The following is a 23,153-nucleotide window of genomic DNA, read 5'->3' on the forward strand; positions in this document are numbered from 1 at the left end:
CTGGTGCCCCACTCCATCCCCAGAGCAGAACAGTGGCTGCTGTTCATCCTGACTCCATCCCTGCTGCTCACCAGCTGGGGGTCGACATCAGCAATGGATTTCCCATGCACAGCTTCAAGCAGCTCCTCCAGCTCCACCAATGAGAGCTTGCCCAGCTTCAGCTTGTCAGAAGCCAGGGGCTCCAGAAGGAAGAGGCGCTTCCATAGGTTGTCTCTGCGGCAGTGGCACTTGGCCAGCTGCACCATGCTGCTGAGCTGCTTCTGGGCTGAGGCCACCTCAGAGGCCAACAAGGGGAAGAGTGGTGAAGTGTAGAAGAGTCCCGGCCCCAGTTTGACTTGCGTGCCCCCTGCGTAGAACTCGCTGCTGTCCTCCACGTCCTGCCACAGCTCCCGCTCTGCTGGCTGCTGCCGCCCCAGGCTGGTCTCTGGCTCTGCTGCCTCCCAGGCTGCCCGGCCCACCACAGGTTCCAACACCTCCCGCTGCAGGCGCGGCAGCTTCTTGAAGCGCCGCATGTCAGCCGTGAGCCGGGGAAAGAGCTCCCGCTGGCTCGTCATGATGACGTAGAAACGCAAGCTGAGAGCAAGAAGACACTTGTGAGCTGGGGAAGGGCTGCTCCCTTCCCAGCTGGGCTGCAAGTGAACCATGGGCCTCTCTGTCCCTGCCAATAAGGGTCCTTCTCTGCCAAGACAAGGACACTGCCCAGTTCCCTGTGAAGCATCAAACCTGCCTGTGATGTCCCAGACAGAACCGCTCCTTCCCAAGGCCCTCTTCCCCAACCAGGAAGCTTTGGCGTCATGTCTCTGGACACCCAGTGCTCACCGGAGCATGCGTCTCTCTGCCTCACTCTGCTCCTCAAACGGTGCTGCACTGTGACACACCAGGAGGGACACATCAAAGTCATCATGATGACGCAGACCTTCAGAGTCCTTGTAGGAGCCAGAGCTGGGAGCAAAAGCACATCAGTATGAAGGGGACCTCACTTGGTTCTTCAAGAGCTCTTCGTCACAACAAAACTATTGGGCATGGGGAATTCAACACAGCAGGACTCCTCAGAAGTGCTATAGGAGATGTCTAATGCGTGTGTACGCACACACACATGCTCACCACCCCCGTTGGCCACCTCAGAAAAGCTGGGCAGAACTGCTGCCTGGCACTATGAGCAAGTCAGCTTTGCTGGTGCCTTGGGGCAGCATTCCCAGGAGCGGGGAGTGCCCACCCATCCTGGGCAGCTCCAGCAGGTGCACTCACCTGTTCCAAATGGAGACCAGGGCATATTCATTCTGCTCTGTGCCTGGTGTCCCCTTCTTGTTGTCACTGCCTGCGGCTGGCCGGGCCATGCGCAAGGGCTTCATGTGGTAGGTGTTGGCGTGGTCAGCGATGTAGTTGTACAGTTGGTGTGCAGTGATCATGTTGGTGGGAAGGGCCAGCGTGCCTGGTGGAAGAGGACACATTGCTATCACAGGAGACACTGAGTGCCTCTTACCTGGGCAGAGCAGTGTCCTACAAACTACTCTGGGGGACAGAGCAACCCACCCCCCTTCCACAACAGGGCAGCAAGGACTTCCCCTAGAGCTGTGCTCCTCATGTCACCCTCTCCCTGTCACCTCCCTGGATACTTCAAAGGTCAGGTTTATTTGTAAAGCATTTGGAAACGTTTTGCCAAGTTTTGCCAGTGATCAACCCCAGACTGATCACATGTTGAGTTACACACCTTGGAACACGTGGTTGCGGCCAAATTTGGGGATGTCAGTGTGGTGGGCGATGAAATCCTCCAGGAAGCTGGTGAGGTGGTAGCCCTGGCGGAGAGTCATGTGGGAACCCAGCAGATACTGGTGGACTATACGCAAGTGGAAGTCGTAGCTGAATGAATGCACGTGCATGAGGTCCCGCACCTTGTCACACTCCTCTGTGAAGAGCATAGAGAGCTGCGGAGGGACAGGGAGTCAAGGCAGGAATGTTACCAGGCACCTCACACCCTTCTGCAAAGCCCTGCTGACAGCAAGGCACAGCAGAGCCAGTTGCAGCCACCCCCGACCCAACACCAGAGCAGGATGCAGCCGAGAAGCTGTGTGCACAGTGCAAATAGCAGACCTGCAGGCCTGGCCCCAAGGGATCCAGCTTGGTGGCTCCTTCCACGCTTGACCCCACTACTGGTCTCCAGTAGCAGCACAGACTGATCAGCACTACCTCACCTTTTGGCATGAGGTTCACCCCCAGGCCTGAGCTGAAAGCCACACGGCTGTGAAGGAAGACATGGCCTCCTTTCAGCTGAGTGCTGCTCTGCACTGCCTAGTCCCCGAGTATGTACAGTACACACTGTGGCTGGAGCCCCAGCACGTTCTGGAGCTACAGGCAAAGACTGACTCTCTGAATATCTCTTAAGAGCAGAAGACAGCCTGTGGGGAGTAGCTGGACCCAGAGATGGGCTACAGCAATGTTGCTAATGCCCTGTGCTCAGTATCTAACATGGACCGAGGCTGGCTGCTGGGCAGCCAGATCCAGTGGTGTCTGGTGCGTCACAGCTGTGAGAGGTTCCCTCCAGCACATGGCCATCACCTCTGCACAGCATTCTTGTTCTTCACTGATGCTGTACCAGCCCTCACACGTTCACTCCTGGCCACAATCCCAGCACAAATGCAGCTACTGTGCCAGGGAACAGTGCTGGTGAAGGCCTCAATGTTGCCCACATGCCAGGGGCACACGTTTATATCTTTTGGCTCTCTGACACCTTTGGGCAGTTGACCCTCATCATAATCCCTTAGTTTAAGAAGGGGGCAAGCAGGGAAAACCAGCAGGCAGGAGGCATTGGCAGGAGAACAGGCTTTCCTCGCTCTCTGCACCACCTGCATTGCTGCTGCCATGAGTCAGAGGACATCCCGCACAGCCAGGATGAGCCCTGAGAGAAGCCTATCCCTCTGCCCCAGGAAAAGCAGGACAAAAAGCAAGAAACACAAGGTGCTGCCCCCATGCCAGCACCTGGCACCCACCCCATCCTCCTCCCAAGCTGTGCTGTCTGCTGTGGTAAGTACTATTATGGAAGGCACTGGCACAGGAGGCAAGAGGCAGCTCCTGCAGCCAGGCACTGGGCAGGAAGGGTGGAAGCACAGCCAGTGGGAGGTTCAGCCTTGCACTGGCAGGTCCTGCCGTGCTCAGCATGGCAGTGGGAGGAGAGGACGTACCGCAGACTCAGAGACGGAGCTGGGTCCCATGCAGCTCTTGCTGCGAGCTCTGGCTGTAAGAGTGCCCTGATGGAGAGAGATGCACAGCCAGTGGGAAGAGAGACAAGGCACTGCCCAGCCCCGTTCCTGCCTCCAGCCTGTCCTGCACAGGCTCGGGGTGAGACGAGAGAAGGGGTAGAGAAGCTCAATTGCTCCACCTGGGGGAACTCTGGGCTAGTCCCAGCGTGCGGGAAGGCTGGCCAGGCCTCTGCAGCAAGCCCCACACCTCTTGCCCGCTGCTCTCAGGACCATCCCCTCCCACTGCAAAACCAGGCAAAGTCTTTTCCCAAGTCAGCCAGAGAGAGCGTGGATGTGCCCTGCAATGCCAGTGGCAGCTTGGTAACCATGCCCTGTGCATGTGCAGGCTTCCCAGGAAAGGCTCAGCAAACCTTCAGGCGAGGTCCTGGCAGTATGGTCATGCGTGCTTCCTGCCTCAGACAGGCTGGGGCTGACCAACCTTGAGGCAGCCACCTAGTGCCCTGGGGACAGGCATGAGACACCCTGACACACCAAAAGAGAAGGGAGCAGGCAACCCCATGGTGTTGCAAGTAAGGCACAGAGGTATCAAGAACCAGGGCTCATAGTGCAGAAAGTGATCTCTGGCAAATGGTAGCCATGCATGTTCACACATCCCTGTTCTCATTCCAAGAGAAGCAGAGAACTTCTGGCTTTCCATGCACGAACTTTCCCTGGAGCAGTCATCTTTGCCAGAATTGCTCCTAGTCCTCCCCAGTCTGCTTTATGTTATTCCCCAAGCCAGGACAAGAGTCATCCTCTTGCCAAACCTCCCACCCCTTTCACTGCACTCCAGTGCAGATCTGCTCAAGCAGCATGCCATGGAGGGCATGCGGCTGCAGAAGGCTCTGTGCAGTTCTGCTTTTCCATGAGGAGGGAGCAGAGCTCTCCAGAACTTGCTACACCTGAAATGCCCACTCTGTCCCAGAGATCACTGCTCCCCGAAAGCAGCCCCTGTCCCTTAGCTGTGCCTGCAAAGCCATTACCTGAGAGTTTACAGACTGGCCCATGGGGATCCGTGAACACTCCAGTGCATACTGCTTCACACAGAAGTAATAGCCCTGGAGGAGAGAGCACATGAGCACAGCACAGGCCTTGGGCCCCTCCAGGAAAGGAGAACAGCCCCCATGCTTCACCCTCTGGGCTGGATCCCACACACTCTTGCTCCATGTTTTGCTTCCCCTCTTGTCTGAAGTAAGCCAGCCTGACCAAAACATGGCTGAGCACAGAGCATCCTACCCAGCGCTGAGCCCTTGCATCTTTTATTAGCCCCCCCTCCAGGCAACTGTTACTGCTCTGGGCCCTGCAGAACCATCTCTAGCTGATCCAGAGTCCTGCAGGACCATGGAAGAGGCAGGACAAGAAACAAAGAATCACCTGTGCCTGGTGCACTCCACTCACTTTGTCACCTCTGGAGACTGTCTCTGAACCCACAGAGATCCTACTTTGTTTCTTGTTCTTTCTTACCTGAAAGGCCAACTCCATCAGCACAATCCCACCCGGAAGGGCTCTCTGTAGATGATAGGTGGCAACAGCAGGGCTTGTGCTCTGGGAAGAGAAGGACAAAGCTGAAGAAGCTATCTGGCACAGGAGAGCAGCCCACATACCAGGGTGTGAGGCTGCCATGAGGCTCTGTGGCATAGGTAGAAATAGAGGAGCCTTGCAGCTGAGCACCCTCACTGGAGAGAGGAAGGCAGACATGCCAGAGCTGACTGTGAAAAGAATTCTAACTAACCTAATAAACAGCCTTTGAGAGAGCACACCAGGCACACTGTTCCCTTCACCTCCTGCTTGCTCACAACAGGGTATCTTTAGAGTTCGAGGATATTGTGAGCACAGGGGTGGTGCTGCCCATAAAACCTCGCTCCCACCTCTCCCTGCTGAGCTCTCCCCACACCATCACATCTGCCTGACGCAGCAGGAATCAGAGGCATCCAGTCTGGACTCAGGGCTTAGCTGCCAGCAAATTCATTTGTCCCCTGTTCAGTAATCCCAGTGGATTGCTCTCTTGTTTTAACTGTGAGGCACTGTCTTGCCCACAATCCAGGAAAGTGTCAGAAAAGGGTGAGCAAATGCTATTTACTCTATCATCCCTGGGTGATTTCATGAGCCACAGGTGGTTTCTGCCTATCTAGTGACTCAGATTGATTCCTTTTCCAGAAATTTGACTATTCTTTCTTGTAAGCTCACATTCACAAAACTCAGTAAGCTCTGAGTGCTCACAAAACCTTTCGATAATGACCACTGTCACCTGCTGCATAAAGAAAACACTCCCTTCAGCTTTGAAACTGGCTCCCAATACTTTAAATTGATGGTGTCTAAGTGTTGCATCAAATAAGACAGCAAGGAGTAAATCCCTTTCCAGATTAGCTGCAATTTGGTAGAGTTGTCCTTTTCCTCTCTAGTTGCCACCTCTTTGACATTAGGACCCTCAGCCTGCTCTCACATTAGAGCCATTCCAGCTTTATCTTCTTTGACGTCTTTAACTGCAGCATTCATCTCACTCTAACTAAAGATCCTTTTGCCTCAGAGCTGCCCTTAACCACAGATGCTGAGGCTTCTCTGATAGGTAAATGTCTAGAATCACACTCAAAGGCAGTTGTCTTGGTGCAGGTCACCCTGTTCCACTTTTGAGCCCCTTCCAGGTTGTTGCTGTCCTTTTGAGATTTGCCCTGGTTCCACGAGGGCTCCGAGGGCTGCAGGAGGACACACAGAAGGGCAAGAAGGTCTCATCTGACCCAGAATCCCAAAGACAGTGCTGGTCTAGACAGACTTCTTTTGAATTCAGCATCTTCTCTGTCCTTTCACATCCTTTTGCCTGAAACTGATTCAAAAGCCAACCAGAACCACAGCCCCACTCCACAGCCTGACTTCCATCCCATTCCACTCCTCTAACAGACACGTACTCACCTTTGGACTCCCCTCTGGTTTTGGCTTCGTGTAGGAAAAGGACCCTCTTCCCTCTACACCCATTGCTGCCAGAGCTCGGATCCGGCTTGTGCTACTGGAAATGACAGCAAAACCAGCCTTGAGCAGGGGAGCCAACATCTCCTGTTGTGTCAAACCAGGGCATGGCTCAGTGTGTGGGCCTTTCTCCAACAGGCTTCCCAGAACATCACTGACCTACGAGTGGTGGGCGAGGGTGGCCGCACCTGGACCAGAATGAAGCCCATGCTCTGCAGGTACTGGATGTATTGCTGCAGGAAGGCATTGCACATCTCCTGCAGCCAGGGCTCCTCCTTCACCTTGCAAGGCAGCGCCTCTGCAGAGTCACAGCTGTGGCTGCGGTCCCTCCCTGAAGCTGTGGAGTCATTGGAGCGGTGGCGCTTCTGGAAGAGAAAAGAGTTTCCTAAGGAGACCTGTGCTGATTGGTCCCGAGGTGGCACTTGCTGGGACACCACCAAGTGTCCTGGTTGAGCAGAGAGCACCAACAGCTGGTTCCCCAGACACTGCCCTAGTGCACATGCCGAAACACAAGGTCCAAGATTTACCCAGCCATGGACTGACCTAACAGCACTGCAACAGACTGCAGGTGCCCTGGCAGAAGGGGAAAATTCACATCTTCCCCTACAGAATGGCTTCCACAAAGTGTTAGTGGCTCACAGCTGGTTCACACAAGGTTCAACAGTCTCAGCTCCTACTGTCATGGTAAGACTCCAATCCCCTTATGAATTCTGCTGACTTCTCAGGATTTACTAGTAGTTCAGTAGCACTGAAAAGGAACAGTGCTTTCTTTTAACCATTTCCAGTTCTCCTCTTGATGTGCTGAATAATCCTTGTCTTTGTGCTATCTCTGAGGTTTCTTTTCTTGATCTACTTCAAATCTGTGGCTTACATATTCCTATCTGGCCTTTCATTCGCCTACTCCAGGAGCAGTCTCTTTACTTGCAGCTACTGTCTGACCTTCTCCAAGTCTCTCTAGTCTCACACTTACTGTTCAGATGAAGACATTTAAACACTAGTATTTTAAAATGTATTGCAATATCACCCATAATACTAACACCCTTTCTGCTGTATTCTAAATGGTTTGCTTTTTGTATCCAACTGTTCATGAATTGAAGAAATCCACTGAGCTGTCTGCTCTGTACAGGCTGTGCAGTTAAGAGTACAATACAGGAGGAGTTCAAATATCTCTCCCCATTGTGCTCTGTTTTATTGGGAACCAGGTCCCAGCTCCCACAATTGCTCTCATTTCACAGGCTACTCAAGTCCCTCTTGAGTTCCTTGCAGTCTTTTTCTGTTCTGACCTATCTGAACAGCCATACAGCACTGCAAAGCCTGGTATCTTATATGTACTGTGATAAATGATCTGGAGATACAGAACCTGCTACACAACCTTGAAACCCCTGCTGCCAGACCCTTCAAATTGAATAACCAATTTTCATTTCGCCCTGTTGCAAAAACAAAGTGAAGTTTTCATTCTGTGATGATACTTTTCCTTTCGCTTCCAAGTACTCAATTTCTGTAGCAACCTCTGCTTAAAGACCCTGTCAGAATCCTTTTGACATTTTGATAAATTACAACAGCCTGTTCTTCCCTTCTGACACGCAGAGACTGTGAACAGCCGGTACAGGATCTGCACCGGTTAGAGTCTGTCAGATTGCAACCTGCTCAGGATTCAGCTGGTTTGCTTTCAATTGTTCCAGCTATTTGCTGGGTCCAGGAAAGGTTTACCATGTCTGGCTGCTGAATGCATAAGGGGAAGTTTTGCTTCCCCAATGGATCAGTACGAGACAGCGTTCTCTGATGTGTCTGCTAAGCTCAGCCCTGAATTCTCTGGGTAGAAAAAACAAGTCAGTCTTCCCCAGGGATGGTGTGGCTGCTGAAGAAAGGCTTGGAGGACCTAAGGATCTCAGTTTCCATCTTAGAGGGTGCAAATTTATCCTGTAATACACAGGTGAGTTCAGAGGAGCCCTATCTTGGGAAACGATTGCAAAGCCGTCCTTTGCTCCAGCAGACAAAGCCCAACCCCACTGGCACTTGCTGACACTCACCTTCCCCTCGACCTTGCCCTGCTGGTCAGTCTGGATTTGCTGCCGGAAGGTTGGGTCAAAGAGTAAAGGGGTAGCACAGTAGTGAACCAGGCGTGAGGACTGCTTTAGGGTCTCCAGGTCTGCCAGCTGCACAGTACAGAAGGAACACTGTTACAGAACACATCTCTCATCAAGCCTGGGAACAAGCTGTGGTGCTTAGAGACCAGCAACTCCAGAAGTTCAAGCAGAGAGCTTGATGCTAAATGCCATCCCCAGCATACAAGCCTGCTCTTGAGTCCCAGTGCTCCCCTTTGCTATGGGGAAACTGGTGCTCTCAGTGCACAGTAAGAAGGCCCAGCCTGCCGCCCGCCAGGGCTGCACTCACACTGATAGGCATGTTGGACTGTGCTGATCTCTGCTGCCAGGTAACAAAGAGATTTTCAATCTTCATCTGCTTCTCCAGTTCTAAAGGAAAGAGAGCAGCCACAAGAGTATCAAGCCACAGCCCTAAGCATTGCCACCCCCCTTCAATCCCACCCTACGTAGGCCATAAACCATTCTCTCACAGCATCCTGACAGGAGGAGCTGAAAACTCTTGTTCTGCTCTGAGTAAACTTTTCCAGGAGCAAGATGATTAGGCAGACTCCTGTGACAGCACTCTTGTTGTACCTTTCCTCTCCATGCTCTTGATTTCCAGGAACTGGGCCCCATGCCAAGACACCGGGTCAAAAGGTCCTGACTCAGGCCCATGGGGTATTCTCTTGATGGTGGTAACATCCCGCAGAGCTTCATCAAAGGGTACCACATCAGGATGGAAATGCAGAGATGGCAGGCTGCGAGCAGAGCTGCTAAGCCGGCCTTGCTCCTTGCTAGGTGGGGGACTGGAGCTCCGGATCAGTGCATCAACCTCCAAAGTGGAGTTCAGGAAAGGATTTGGCTCCTAAGCAAGCAAACACAGCCATGAAAGCCTCCTTACTGCCAGCTTTGGACCAAGGACTCACAAGAACAGAGTAAACACAATTTTGTCCATCTGCAGACATCTCTGTTAACCTTCTCCATCACCAGTCCCAAGGAGAGCAGGTCTGGGCCCAACATGGCCCCATTGTGCAGTGGGAAGACCATTCCCCAGATTCCTCCACCTTAAATAATTCACTCACAGCCAAGTGCTGCCATCCACAAGACCTGGCTTCCCTTTCCACCTCTGTCTGTCTTCAAGAGCAGATAGTAACAGCGTGACTGGACACAACCATAGTCAGGACACGTGAGCACCTGGAAACGCCTTGCCAACCAGCACACAAAAGCACACAAGTGCCTACAACCTTCCTCAGACGCTGCACTGCCAAGGCCCCTCCTGAAGAGGAAAGAACCACCCTGCCCAGCAGGGTGCCCTACCTGCTTGCTGTCTTCATGCCATGGTGTGTCCATGAAGCAGTGGTGGTGGAAAAGTCCCAGCTTTTGGCTGATCAGGCAGTGCACGATGTGGGACCGGGCATTCTGCCACTGCAGCAGGCGAGTAAGGGAGCAGTTCAGGTTGGCTCCCAGGTCTGGGGACCAGTTGTAGGTGTAGAGCGTCAGCTGGAGAGAGAAGAGGAGGAAGGCTGAAGAACCCACTCAGAGAGGGCCTGCATAGTGACACAGGCTACCTCAGGTGCTCTGCATGGTACTTGTTGTAGCCACTTTCAGGCGACAAGGCTGGGACAGGGAGACTGGCAACAGCTCATTCAGAGTCCCGCTGTTAACAGCCACAGCAGTGTGGTGGTACTTGTGCTGTCAGTGCAATCACCCAGCCTGATGTGGGCCTTACTGAGGGTAGGAAAAGAGCAATTAGAGTCCAACAGCGGGGCAGCTAAAATCAGAAACAGCAAAGGCTGCTGCTTCCTGGCACTCCTGAGTGCTGCAGGGAACCCCCAGCTCTGCATGTGGCACACAGAAACATCCTGCACAGCTCCTTTGGAGTGCCTGTGAAGGCACTCTTTCTCTTTGCTTTCTATCCCTAGGCCAGTTTGGAACAGCCTGCCTTTTAGGAGACACCACACAGGCACCATTGCTACCTTTTTGTCAATGATCTCCATAAAAAGGAATCTTTGCCGTGGCACCAGATCTCGTCCAACAAGGCTGGGATCAGAGCCTCTCTCTGCCGAACTGAATTCCATGGCCTCAAAGCGCTGGAGCCCTTTGTGAGCTGCAGGAAGCCAGAGTTATGACCCTCAGTACCAGTTCATTCTGCTCTTCCATCCCACATCATTAACTGGCACAGTACTGCTCGATTCATTTTGAAATAAGCAGCTACAGACATATTTGAGAGTAAGGTCTCAGGAGCTGAAAACAGACAACCCACTGCTCACCCCCAGGCACAAGCAGCCTGTCCCAGCAAGGAGGGGAACCCTGCTCATACATCTCCCACTCCCAAGAGCCCCCAGCACATCGCCTGGTGGACCCCATCCGGGCACTCACCCTGTTCCGTGCTGCATCGCCACTGCTGGAAGTTGCGTCCCAGCAGGATGAAGTGCCTGACAGCTGCAGGGCGAGGGCTGGCACTCTGTCCAGGCTTATAGGGCAGGAAGGCAGAGCCACCATGGCAGCTGCAGAGAGGAGCACCAAAGGTGGCTGACAAGTAGAGCCATGGAGTAGAGGCTGGCACAGCTGATGGGCATTTGCTGGTGCCAAACAGCCCCGTGACCCGTGTAACTCACCAGATCTGCTCAAACACCTTGACAGTGGTATCACTTGCCAGGGTAGTGACCAGGCTCACCACTTCCACCAGGATGGAGGACAAGAGGAAACGGGACACAATCTCCACTGAGCACTGCTGCACCGATGGGCACCCTACATGCAAGAAGTAGTGTAGGACAACCTGCCAACAAGACTCAGAGCCAAGCCCTGTGCACCTGGGCAGCAGATTGCTGAGGGAGCCCCATTGCAGGCTGCTGCCCAAACAGGCCAAATTCCTGCCTTGCCAGGGACTGGGACAGGCAGAGCTGGAGAACAAGGACCTTATAATGAAGAAGACAAAGGCTGAAATAACCCCTGTTTTCAGGCTGTGGTCTGAAATGGGACCTGAATCAAACTCTCTGCATACCCTGAGCACAGCCCTTTATTCCTCCCTTGTTCCCTGGCTTACTCCTCATCAGAGAAGGAGGACAGCTGCACCTTGCCAGCTGGAGGTGTGAGGGTATACAAACACTGAAGCGAGAAGTATCCAGAAAGCAGCAACAGGGCAGATACACAGACCCAAATCCCACCATATGAAGGGCATCCCTCCTACTCTCTCTCCCTGCAAGACTGGGGTCTCTCATGCAGCCTCACAGCCCCAGAGCATGTTGCAGAGGCTCACATCCTCTCTCCCTGCTACATCTGGGAGCTAAATCCCTACCCCAGCTGCTGTTGGAGTCCAGGTCTCTCCAAAGCAACTGCAGCCAAGTCCAGCAAGCCCTGGATTTGGAGGGTGGCAGAAGCAACTACAGGCCTTAGTGTGTTTGTTCAGATGCAGAGACACATGCCAGCACTCCTGCCACAGCTTTGTAATGCTGATGCTGGCCAAGAGACCAATTGGACTCCAGTGAAGTTTGGGGAGAGATGGGGCACATAGCTAAGCAGAGATCAGCAAGGGATAAAGACAGATGGCTTGATGCCATACGAGAGCTCTGGATAGAAAGGCCCATTCCCAGCACATCTGGAGGAGCTGGGGCCTGAGACACATACCCAAATGGTTCATGAATGCCATCCACTGCTGGCAGGTTTGATTGAAGATTGGGTGCATGGTACCTACATCCCCTTCTTCCAACTGGCATGTTCGGCGCCTGGGAAGAGCAGCACAGTTACACCACATGAGTCAACAACAATGAAGGCACAAAAGTCTCCAGAGCAGAGACTGGGGAAACCCCTTTTTGGGCTGTTACAGCCCTTGAGCCATGTCCTTCTGTCAGTAGCCACAGAGGTGTCAGGAGCTGCACAGGGCCCCACAATGCAAAGAAGAGATCTCTGGCAGGGAGAAACAGCAGTGCTGCCAGCAGCACTCCAGCAATAACGACTGAGGCTTTGTGTGTGGAAGCCAGGTCCCCTAACTGGCTGTGTAAGGGAGAAACTAGAAGGAAAGGGGATGTGGTCCAGAGGGCTGAGACACACATAGAGCCAGCAGGATGTCAGGCTGTGGAGTGATGTACAGCAGATGGAGGGGAACAACAGGCCGGCTGCCTCGCCTGCAGGCTGTGCTTGCCTCTGTGCCTGTTCCAGTTCTGCTGTGGCTGTGGCCCGATCCTGGCTCTGGTGCTGCTTGACACTCTCAGTCTTGTGCCGCCGCCTTGTGCGAGCCTCTTCTGGCCTCTCCAGCACAATGTCATCAGTAGTCTTAGGGCTGCCCAGCTCCGAGGACTCTGCCTTGCTCTAGGAAGAAGAGGCTAAGTTAATGCTGTGCACACCTAGGTAGTACCTTGATCCCAAAGTTCCTGCTACCAGCCTGGTCTCCCAACCTCAGCCAAATCCTTCCTCTCTATTCCTCCTGGCCTAACACCATAAGGACACACAGACCCTGCTCCCCACTGGTCTCTCAGCAACATTACCAGCATGTCCCAGAAGCTGCGGCGTCCCAGCTTGCTCGTGGGTGTCACTGGCTCCCCAGAGCTGGATGAAGGGGCAGAGGTGAAATGCAATGGTGGAGGACAGCTCCTGCTAGCCCCACTGGTGGCCAGGGCCAGGCCCTTGGTCTCTGACATGGTCCTCCTTAAGCCTCCTGTGAAGAGAGAGCAAATCAGACTCTCCAGAGCCTCCCACTGTGACAGTGCTAGTGTCCCTGTGTATCCCGCTGTGGCTAGCCAGAGCCTGGCTGGAGAGAAGGGAGAGAGCCCTCAGTAACATCTAGCAAAGTGCATTCAGTCTTGGGGAGCACACAGACCTCCAAATACCTTTTCCAACCCTAATTTCCATGATGCTTCTTTCCTGAGACATCCCACAGCACATCTTGAGAGGGGAGAGCAGCTTCCTCCCTCCCAGCCCCCAAAACCTGAGTCCTCCAGCACAGCCCAGCTCCTGTGGGCCAGGCAGGGGGCTCGAGGTGGCCGTGCTGGCCGGGCTCTCACCCGCAGAGCTCAGGTCCTCCAGGTCAGCAGCACCCAGGGGGCAGGCGGCCTCCACGCAGAGCGGGGCCGGCAGCACAAGGAACTCCATGACAGCATCGCAGAGCGCGTGGCGCAGGGCCCCATGCAGCTTCTCCGACAGCTGCAGCAGGCTGATGTTGCCCTTCTCCCAGATATCCAGGCGCACCAGCACACGGGGCTCTGTGGGGAAAGGGCAGTCCTGCATGGCTGTACGCTCTCACCTTCCCCAGCCTCAGGGGATGTGGAGGCAGCAGGAAATCGGCAGCTTGTACCCTGTTCCACTCTGTACCTGAAGGCAGGGTGCTAGTCTCTGGCTGGTGCTTGCTGACCGCTGTGAGGCTTTCGAAGTCAGTGTTCTGCAGCAGGCCCACAATAGGTGAGCAGGAAGGCAGCTTCAGAGGGTCAGTCCTCTCCTCGTGCGGAAGCGAGGTGGGGCTGCCATGCTCATTCACAAATGTCAGGGCAATGCACGCGATCCCTGCAGGGGAGAGCCCCAGACAGTCTCTGTCAGCCCAGCACCAAGTACAGCTCCGCAAGTCCTGCCTACAATCTGCCACCCCACACCTGAGACTATCATGTCACTATTTGGGTTGCACAGTGCCATATGGCAGGCAGGGCCCACACGAGGGGACGCAGCCAGGGAGCAGGGGCTAGCTGTGCCTGTGGGTAGCTAGGGTAAGAAGCATGGTGTTTGGCACAGGGTGTCTCCATCACTCCAAGAATCTCTCTCCCGCAAAGTCACAGCAGGTTTTGCCTTGCCCTGCAGGAGCTTCCTGGGTTGTCCACCCCCATATGCAAGGAGAAAGTATCTCCATTTGCCCTAGGTGGGCCTTTATGCAGAGAGATCCAGGATGGGTCTCACCATCCCTATCCTCCTCAGAGACAGAGTACAGAGCCAAGATACTCCCCAGGAGCCCTCTCCAGGCTATGAAGGACCTCGAGTGCCTGCAGAGGAAGATTGTACACATGACACCTGTTGCAGATCACACTCACAGCCCCCTCCTCGTTGTACACCCATACAAGATCAGGTGCCTTCCCTGTATACTCCAACCAGCAGGACTGGAGACAAAGCAGGCTGACACCTAGTATTAGCCTGGAGTTGCTGCAGAGTACAATACAGGCTGTGCTGGTAGCCTCTCTACATTGAGCCCTACGCACACACAGTGGGACAGTTCAGATACAGGGCAGCAGCAAGATCCTTGCTTCACAGCCTCCCCAACACTGCCAAAGGGTGATGTGTCCAGATCATGGACAAAAACCTCAACTTCACAGCACTGCTGAGCCCATATTCTGTCCCTCTCCATCCCAGCAAGGACAGGAGTGACACCAGACTCTGCTACTACAGAGCAACCAAACTTCACTTGACTGGATCCACAGCCCTGCATGAAGGATGGTGCCCTCCTTGCGCTGAGACAAATCCAGCCCCAGCAGACTGTGTCAAGGTCTAATCAGCAAAACAACCACCTGCTCTCCATCATTCCTAATGAAGCATAAGCGCTGCAGCAACCATACACATGCCAGATGCAAGTGAAAGGGCAGTAGGATGGAAAGAGCTGCTCCCAAAGGACAGAGGTGGGCATTGGAGTCAGAGGGCAGCTCACTTGCACTCACACTGAGGAAAGGAAACACCTATGAGCACCCCTCCACTTGAAGTACAGGAGCTGCCTTGTGTCAGAGGTGCTCTGCAACAGCCTACAGCATGTTTCTCCCCAGACAGGCAGAGAAACAACAGTTTATCCAGCAAACAATGGTAAAGATCATAATTTCCTAACTATCAAAGGTAGAGGGGACCAGGTCTTTACCCAGCCCTAGCCCCCTTCAGAGCAGGGCATGGAGCCTCACACAGGAGCTCTCCCACCTCACACAGCCTCTGGCTGCAGCAGGGCAACTCTCCAGGATGTGTATGCCAATACAGAGGTATCAAGAGTAACAAATCCACCCCACATGGCAGTGAATATGAGCTCTACCAAGCAGACTTCCCTTCTTTAAACAGTAAAGGACACAATCTCCTCATTTGTCTGGCTTGACAGTCAGCCCCAGGCCCACCAAAATGACAGCGGATGCTTATGTGCTAATTGTAGACCAAGATGTAGTTACTCCCCTCTTCTCCTGGAAGAACTGCCCTTCAGCCTTCTCTCTCTCTGGCACATTTCACTAACACATCCATTCCTGTACCTTTGCTCTGCTTTGCTCTATCTGAAGGAGGGACATAAGAGTGACTAACCACCATGTCCCATGTCCTCCTCATTCTGGGACACGTGCTCCCACGGCAGTGCTTTCAAACAGGCCAGGTGAGCAACCACAGGAGCAGACTCCTCATTTGTAGGTGTTCCCTGAGAGCTGGTTTTCCAAGCAAGTACCAAGCACTCAGCACCCTGCACTGGCTCAGTCTCTTGGGGCAGAGATGATGGCCGCCCTGTCCCACCAGCAGGAATTCTCACCTCCCTGCCACAGGGAACAGCACTTCCAGACCTGTTACAGGAGCAGAGAAGCCAAAATGTAATCACTAGATCACAAGTAAGAAACAGGTAAGAAACTCGAGACCTGAGCTCTATAGGAAGAGGCAAGTTTGCAAGAGCTGCCAAGGACCTTACTGCCCAATGCACTGGAGTTTGGCTATACAGTCACCATTGCCCTCCATGGAGAGGTGGGGTACAAAGGAACTATTACCTCCCATCTGCGAGGGACTCTGAGACCCCTCTGAGCCAGGCTCACTGCAATACAAAGTACACATCAACTGCCCAGCCACTCTAGCCCCTTGGTATGCAAGGAAACATCCCACCCCAGGACATAGCTACAGGGAGAGTGATGATGCTACACCCTGGAGCATGAAACCACACAGCTGAAACATCATGATTCCTGTCTTCCTCAGGGAGGAGATGCCCATTTGGACCTGTGGGAAAAGAGGTGCAGGATTTTGGAGTTCACTGCTTACAAGCCAACAGGGCAGCACACGGACCCTCAGCAGCCAGGGACTGCAGAGCTGCCATCCCAGGACAGCAGGTTTTGTTTGCTCATTTATTCAGCCAGAAAGAAAAAGGAGGCTCAGCTAAATGGACATACACACACGAACACATAGAGGAGTCAGAGCTGAAGCCACAACACAAGGAAAACAAGAACAGCAGGGACCAGAGGGGCCAGGGAGCTGCACAGGAAAGGGAACAAGGGAACTAGATTAATACTTGGAGCCACAGGTGCTACCTTGGAAGTGGGAGAGTGGAAAGAGGTGCTGCACAAGGTCCGACATGGTACCTACACAACAGAAGAACATTCAGATGGTGCACAAGGGGCACGAGACACACGATGGCCAGGTGACAGACCACATGGCCTGGACAAAGCATGACATGACAGCCGGTGGCCCTATGGGCCCTATCCAATCCCTCTTCTAGCAGTCCAGAGAAAAGAGCAAGGACACTGCCCTCACTGCCTGTGCTCTGTTACACACAGCATCCAGCTACCCCTTCGCAGCAAGGCTTCTGCAACAACTGTCCCTGCTCCCATCTCCAGCCCCACTGAGTCGCTGTGCCCCATGCTTGCTGGGGTCTCGCTGTGTCTTGCCCCACAGGTACTGCAACCTAGAGCTGCTTCCTACAGCAACAGGCAAATCTTAGCAAGTTGCTCTGTGGAAGGCATTAGCTTGCTCCACCACATGTGCTAGGGTGTGTGGCTCCCCAGGCACACACTCTGCCTGTTTCCCAGCCATTGGAGGAACACACTACCCCAGCACTGGCCCTCCTCAGTTACCCAGAGCTCTCCAACACTGGAAGCAGCTCCCCAGCACACAACCCCATACCCTGTTTCAGAAATGACTTAAGCATACCTTTTCCACCAGTGCCTTGGCCACCTGGCTTGTTGTATAGGTAGAGATCCTGGTCAGGGATGCTCCCACTGTGGTTGAAGTAGTGCTAAGGAGAGCAAGGAAGAATAGTGACAGATCAGAGAACTTGCCTTAACCAGAAGCAGAGACCCATATGTGTGCAGAGCTCATCCCCAGACCTGTAGCAAGCAATCCAGATCTACTTAAATCGCTTGCCAGCCCAGCCTTCACCACTGTTAGGTTGAAGGAAGACCCTAGAGCTCTATACAGAGTTATATGGTACTACACATCTGGCTTCGTCCTCTATCTTTGCTATGGCCATGCTGACTTTACTAATCGTGATGTTTCAGTCCTTAGATCTGAGGGAGTCATGCAAGGAGCCAAGCTCAGCTTTGCAAAAGGGTCTTCTGCAATTCTCTTGGGAGATGACTGTAGGCCTGACCTTTGTGGTTGCTACTTTTTGCACAGCAAGTGACTGCTTGAGTGAAAGCAAGGCTTGTCCAGAAACTGCTGACAGTCCTCCTACATGCCTCCAGGCTTCAGTGTTGGTTCCACGGTGGTTGAGCTGCCCCAACAAACGCCCCCAGCAGCAGGTAGAATTTGGGCAGACTGCTGCCTGAGCTCACAGCCCTCCTCACCTTGAAGTGGTGCTCCACATTGCTGTCTGTGTACTTTGGGGTGTGCAGGAAGATGAGCAGGTTCTGGCGCAGGTAGTAGGCCACCGCGTGGAGCCAAGGCAGGGCAAAGGGTGGCAGCACAAACTGCAGGACCTCTGTGGGTGGCGTTCCAGGGGGCTGGATAAACTGCAGAGAGAAGGGTTTCAAACTCAGGTGAGACCAGCAAGATACCCTGGGGCTCCAGTACTGATCCAAATCAAGCCAGGTGGCTACGCTGCAGCAGAGTGTGGTGTTGCAAAACCCTGGTCCTTAGACAGCACCCTGAGACAGATGTGGGCAGATATTCCAGGGGTACTGACAGGGAGTCCCTGCTGCAAATCCCAGCAAAGAGGATTTCCCACCTACCCTGTCGCCCACACAGTATATACCTCAGTGAATGCTAGTCTGAGCAAGCACTGGAGCAGGGAATGGGATGCAATAAACTGCCTTGCCCTTGCCTGCCCTGGGGCAGGAAAGGCTGAACTAGGTCAAAAATTAGGGAAGTGTTATAAGGCTCTGTGATGAGTGGAGCAGTGAGGTACCTCCACATCCGCTGGTGTCAGCTTGCAGTTCCGCACCAGCATCACAGTGATGATATCCAGGGTTGCCTCATCCAGGCGTCTGCGCAGCACCTTCACCAGCTCATCTGTGATCTCAGGCCCTGACAAGCAGAGATACCAGGAGCTTTTTCATCCTATCCAGTAAGAATGACCACAGTCATCCCTTCCTGCCTGTTCCAAATGTATCACCCTAACACTCACTTCCAACAAGGAATCAATTTCTTCAGGTATTTTTTCCTACCCTTCATGATCACAAAGGACTACTGGCACAATAGGCAAAGACAAATGCACTCCTGCATAAGGAAAGTTCGCACAAGCCACCTTGTCTGCAGGAAGTTTCACTGCGGGCCATGGATCCTTTCCTCACATTCCCATGCAGACACAATGGAAAGTGGACTAAGGAAAAGCAGCTTGCTCAGGAGGGAGATACTTTCCCTGCTCTTCAAGCAAAGAGGGCAGCGAACAGAGCTCTACTCTGCCTTACATCAGCATAGCCCTTCTGCTGCCAGGTGCTGTAACACTTACCTGCTGGGGCAACACCATGGACCATCAGCTGGATGTGCCTGTCCATCTGTCCCACTGGACGGGCAGAGTCCACACTACGGCACGAAGCTGAGTCCAGAGGGGAACGAGAACCCTGGAGAAGCAAAACCAGTCACATGGAAGCAGTTTCCATGTGAATTCTAGATCTGTCATTGCCCTAGGCTATCAGCAAGATCAGCAGAACCCACCCACTGCTGCCCCACTCAACACATCTACAATGTATGTTTATCCCATATAAAACCCAGTTGCAAGAAACTGAGTTTCCTCCACTCCAGTGGCCAAGAGCACTCACATCCACTCCCAGAGAACAGCAGACTCACCGTTAGGTCCTCAGTGTAAATGGGCTCCTGGCTGCGTGTCAGTGCCAGCGAGCGAGATGCTGGACTAACAACACTCTCTGCTTCCCACACCTTCCCACTGCAGGTGGTTTCAGTCAGCCTGAATACAGGAAAAAGACATGTCAGCCTCCATTCACAAGGATGACAGCATCATACCTCTACAGATCCTTCCTTGCTCTCCCCTGTGCACTTTCTGAGTAGTAGACCTTATGATATGGAACTTGTGGGAAAATTGCTCTCTGGCTCCCATAAAAAAATCCTTTTCCCTCTCACATAAAGACTTAGCAAATGGAGAGCAGAAGGGGCATGTCTTGATGTGACTCTTAACTCATCAGGAATCAGGTATTTGCTGCTTGGGTCACAGCAGGATCCCTGAGGCTGGGCCGACACTTCCTGCCCAAAGAAGCCTTCAGTCTGATGTAACACATATAGCAGGGCCAGGCCAACAAGTCACACTGTCTTCTTACCTGAGGTAGAAAACAGATTTAGTGGCACGTTCTTGGTAGACAAACATATTCTTCCTGTTCACCACTGAGAAGGCGTTGAGCACTGAGCGAAGAGCCTGGATAGCTGTGGGCAATGTAGGATGTTAGCTATCCCATGTACCCTTCTCTGGTGCACCAATCCAGCCAGAAGCCAGATTCTTGACACATAAAATGAGAGTACTGAGCTGTACTCACCTCGTGAGACCCCCATGTTGGGGCCCATCTTGAGGCGAGAATGCACATGGATGAGTGTGCTCCACACAACATCACAAGCAAAGTGCCCTGGCATGAACTGCATGGTGGCAGCCAGGTAGTCCCGGGGCTGGTAACTCTCCTCTACAGAGTAATCTACAAAGAACACATGACATAGTTGGGTCCATAGCACGGAAGTCACCACCTTTAGTCACTCATGGGCAGGCAACAGCACTGCCGCTGAGGCATGGCCAAAGCAGTGTTCATACCATCTGTGGGCATAATGCGCTGCCTGTATGAAGTATAGGGTGTCTCACTCTTCCAGATGTCCTCCTCACTTTCTGCCACCAGTAATGAGTTGCATATGTGGCTGTCATGCAGGTCCTGCAGCAGCAAGCGCTGCAAAGAATGCAAAAAGATTGGTTCTGTTGCTTGCACAGCCCACAGAAGGTAACAAGGAGAAGGGCTTCAGGGCAGACTGAGTTCCTTTTCCTGTGACCCCTAAGCTGAGACACCACCAGCTGAACTAGCTCCCCAGCCCCTCCTCTGAGTTGGGCTCAGACTAGACAACCTCCCGAGGTTCTTTCTCATCAACCATCTCACGACTGGCAGCTCTATCCCTCCCCTTGGCAGCTCTATTACCTGATTGACAACCCTGCAGATTTCACTGATCTTCTTCACCACCACCTGGTTGAGACTCTGGCACTCCCCTGGCTGTTCCTCTTCTGTCTCTGCTGATGTTGCCTTCTCCACACTCAGGCTGCTTTACAGGGAAGGGGAGAAAAGGGTCAGCAGAGCACCTGGATACTGCCTGTCCCTGTGTGCTGGGAACAGGAATGCAGTGGAGAAAGACGGCAGCTTCCCCCTTATGGAGCACCAGTGTAGTCCTGCAGCTCCCCACCCACACTGGGCAGGGAGGAGACCCTGTCCAGAGATGAGTGAGTGGCAACAAGGTCCTGTACAGATAAGCAGTGGCTGGAGAGGTGACCTTCCTTACCGTGTGTGGTAATAGACCTCTACTCGGTCCTGCTGGATTTTTATGATGAGCCAGAAATCCGGCATGAGGGGACACCTGGGTTCCTGGTCACTCATTAGTGCTTCCTCATACTCTGAGTCACTGCTTCCACCATCATAACCTGCAATGTATCCCCACTTCAGTCCCAGGTTTGGCAAGCCAGCCTCCTCCCTGGACATGGCAGGCTTTGGGAGATCAGAGCCACTCACAAGCCCTATCCTCAGGGCTCAGGCATCACTCCAGCCCAGGCACTCTGTCCCCCCACACCCCTGCACTACTATGTCACTGCCAGTGCCTGGCTGCATGCTGTCAGTCACCCCATCCCAGCAGACTCACCCAGGTGGTCAGAGTCCATGCTGCCCTGGCTTGACACCAGGCTCTGCACACGGCTGGGACGCTGCTTGCTGGAGCCTGCAAGAGAAGAGAAGAGGGGTCTGATCATGAAACCATCTGTTAAACTTCTTCACATACCCCATGTGCTGGAGAAGAATTACACCACAGGACAACCAGGCAGTGCTGGCCACTGGGAGGTAGTGCTGGGGAATGGGGCTCTCACAGCCATTCCTGGAGTCACCAGGACACTTCATGTCATTAGGGATATCAGTGTAGCAGCACAGCTTAGTACCCTGGGTACTGGTAAGCAGTGAATTGCCAACACCCTGGCAAGGAAAACAGCAACAGTGCTGGGTACCAGTTCTGGTGTTTAGGGACCAGAACAGGAATAGCTGTCATACTTCATATGCCACAACTGGAACTGGGCTCTTCCCTTGAAAGTTCTCAACACTGAGGTACATCCTGCCCACACTCACAGCTCCTACCTTCCCTGCCCTGTGTTACGGAGTCAGCCAGGCTTGCTGCAGTTGGTGTCACCAATGGTGATTTCTCACTATTGCCCTTTTCAGATGATGAAGATGGTAGTGACTGTATGGCTGTCTCTGGAGCTGCCTCCTCCAGGGAATCATGGCCAGGTGCTCTGCTCTGCTCAAGGCTCAGTGCTTCTCCTGGGACCTGCACACAAGTCAAGGTTGAAAAAGGACCAGAAAAACAGGCACCAAAAAATTGGTTCCACCGTTCTCCTGTACCCTTCTACCTTCTGTTACCAGTGTCTCACACCTTCCCACCAAAAGACCACCTCAGTGTCTCTCACCTCATCCCGCATGTGGCTGTCCCCACCTACAGCGTTTTCTGTGTCTGGCACAATGCGTGTCTCGCTCTCTGGCCACCCCCAGAGACCCTGGGCTTCTTCTGCGAGGGCACAGGTTGTGTGGTGTAGCTCGGAGCCCTCTGCCTCTGCTTCACTGCTCCTCTCTTGGCCTGCCTGGCTCAGGGCTGTTCTGGTGCCCCCTCCAGCTGGCTGCTGCAAGCAAGGTGTCCCTGAAGGGTCTGGAGCTGCCCGCCTGGAGTGCAGGCGGCTGATGGAGATGTAGTGGTAATCACTGCCTTCTGCATTAAGCATGTAGCCTGGCAGCACCATTCTTCTGAACTCCTGCAATACAACAAAGAATAAGCATCCTGCTAGCTAAGTATATGAAGCTGCTTCAGGACTTTCTCTTTACCTCCTTGAACTTCTCCAGAGAGTGCTCGGGTCCAAAGACAAACTGGAGCAGCACCACCTCACTGTGGCAGCTGGGCCGCCCCTTGGAGTTGTAGATGTGAGTGGCCACCCGGTGCAGGATGGAGGTGCTGATGACCTGTGAGTGGCGCAGCGCAGACACAATCTCATCATCCAGGAGCCAGCGAATCTGAGCAGAGGAAGGACACAGAGCAAGACGTACATGACCTGCATTTGGAAGGCTGCCCCAGTTCTGATCCAGTCACAACACCTGAGGGCAACTCCTCTCATTACTTATATCCCTCATGTCCTTCTGAATGTACCTAAGAAGACAACTTCGGAAGAGAGCTCTGCCTGCCTCAACCCAACTGCAGTAAGAATTTTGTCAGGGTAATCCCACACTTTTGGGGAGTACAAGGCCAATGGCCTGTGTGATACCAGCAAGGTCAGATAGTCAGTTCAGTTGATAGAGGTTATAGCTTAGAACAGGCTAGGAAGTGTGAAACAGCAGTTGTGTACTATAGCCACGCTGTTCTAGCTGGAAGCAAGAAGTAGGCAAGGGTGGCTTACCTCATTCATAGTGGCTTCAATAGCCTGCCTGTGCACTCCAGGGAGGTTGGAAAGCGCAGGGTGCCTAGGAAAGAGGAGGAACAAAAAATCAACCAGTCATTCTCATTCAAGCAGCCACCACAGCTC

At 53.3% G+C, this 23,153-nt stretch overlaps 1 protein-coding gene across 16 annotated transcripts in view; it reads right to left on the reverse strand.

Moving 5' to 3' along the window:
* SZT2 (SZT2 subunit of KICSTOR complex) overlaps positions 1-23,153 on the reverse strand; it is a 58,659-nt gene that overhangs the window by 4,335 nt on the left and 31,171 nt on the right. For 6 of the 16 annotated variants that reach the window (XR_013957393.1, XM_080622984.1, XM_080622987.1 and 3 more), the window contains 36 exons: positions 23,028-23,091; positions 22,462-22,647; positions 22,053-22,391; positions 21,724-21,913; positions 21,242-21,316; positions 20,888-21,026; positions 20,533-20,653; positions 20,160-20,289; positions 19,894-20,046; positions 19,681-19,783; positions 19,196-19,313; positions 18,858-18,969; positions 18,315-18,433; positions 17,755-17,919; positions 17,120-17,204; positions 13,589-13,777; positions 13,282-13,479; positions 12,766-12,935; positions 12,423-12,589; positions 11,909-12,006; positions 10,900-11,032; positions 10,661-10,788; positions 10,258-10,388; positions 9,599-9,781; positions 8,876-9,146; positions 8,592-8,671; positions 8,228-8,353; positions 6,357-6,562; positions 6,144-6,237; positions 4,701-4,781; positions 4,220-4,294; positions 3,180-3,245; positions 1,712-1,925; positions 1,249-1,432; positions 820-942; positions 72-573 (listed from right to left, as the gene is read on the reverse strand). Coding sequence is in view for 10 of the 16 variants with exons in the window: in XM_080622984.1 (XP_080479110.1) it covers positions 72-573; positions 820-942; positions 1,249-1,432; positions 1,712-1,925; positions 3,180-3,245; positions 4,220-4,294; positions 4,701-4,781; positions 6,144-6,237; positions 6,357-6,562; positions 8,228-8,353; positions 8,592-8,671; positions 8,876-9,146; positions 9,599-9,781; positions 10,258-10,388; positions 10,661-10,788; positions 10,900-11,032; positions 11,909-12,006; positions 12,423-12,589; positions 12,766-12,935; positions 13,282-13,479; positions 13,589-13,777; positions 17,120-17,204; positions 17,755-17,919; positions 18,315-18,433; positions 18,858-18,969; positions 19,196-19,313; positions 19,681-19,783; positions 19,894-20,046; positions 20,160-20,289; positions 20,533-20,653; positions 20,888-21,026; positions 21,242-21,316; positions 21,724-21,913; positions 22,053-22,391; positions 22,462-22,647; positions 23,028-23,091 (5,518 nt within the window). In the remaining 6 variants the exon portion in view is untranslated. Of the gene's footprint in view, positions 574-819; positions 943-1,248; positions 1,433-1,711; positions 1,926-3,179; positions 3,246-4,219; positions 4,295-4,700; positions 4,782-6,143; positions 6,238-6,356; positions 6,563-8,227; positions 8,354-8,591; positions 8,672-8,875; positions 9,147-9,598; positions 9,782-10,257; positions 10,389-10,660; positions 10,789-10,899; positions 11,033-11,908; positions 12,007-12,422; positions 12,590-12,765; positions 12,936-13,281; positions 13,480-13,588; positions 13,778-17,119; positions 17,205-17,754; positions 17,920-18,314; positions 18,434-18,857; positions 18,970-19,195; positions 19,314-19,680; positions 19,784-19,893; positions 20,047-20,159; positions 20,290-20,532; positions 20,654-20,887; positions 21,027-21,241; positions 21,317-21,723; positions 21,914-22,052; positions 22,392-22,461; positions 22,648-23,027; positions 23,092-23,153 lie in introns of those variants that run through there. The other 10 variants (XR_013957396.1, XM_080622991.1, XM_080622990.1 and 7 more) reach the window with 10 other exon arrangements.

The sequence above is a fragment of the Psittacula echo genome (assembly GCF_963264785.1).
Source record: "Psittacula echo genome assembly, chromosome: 7".
In the NCBI taxonomy this organism is placed as follows: domain Eukaryota; kingdom Metazoa; phylum Chordata; class Aves; order Psittaciformes; family Psittacidae; genus Psittacula; species Psittacula echo.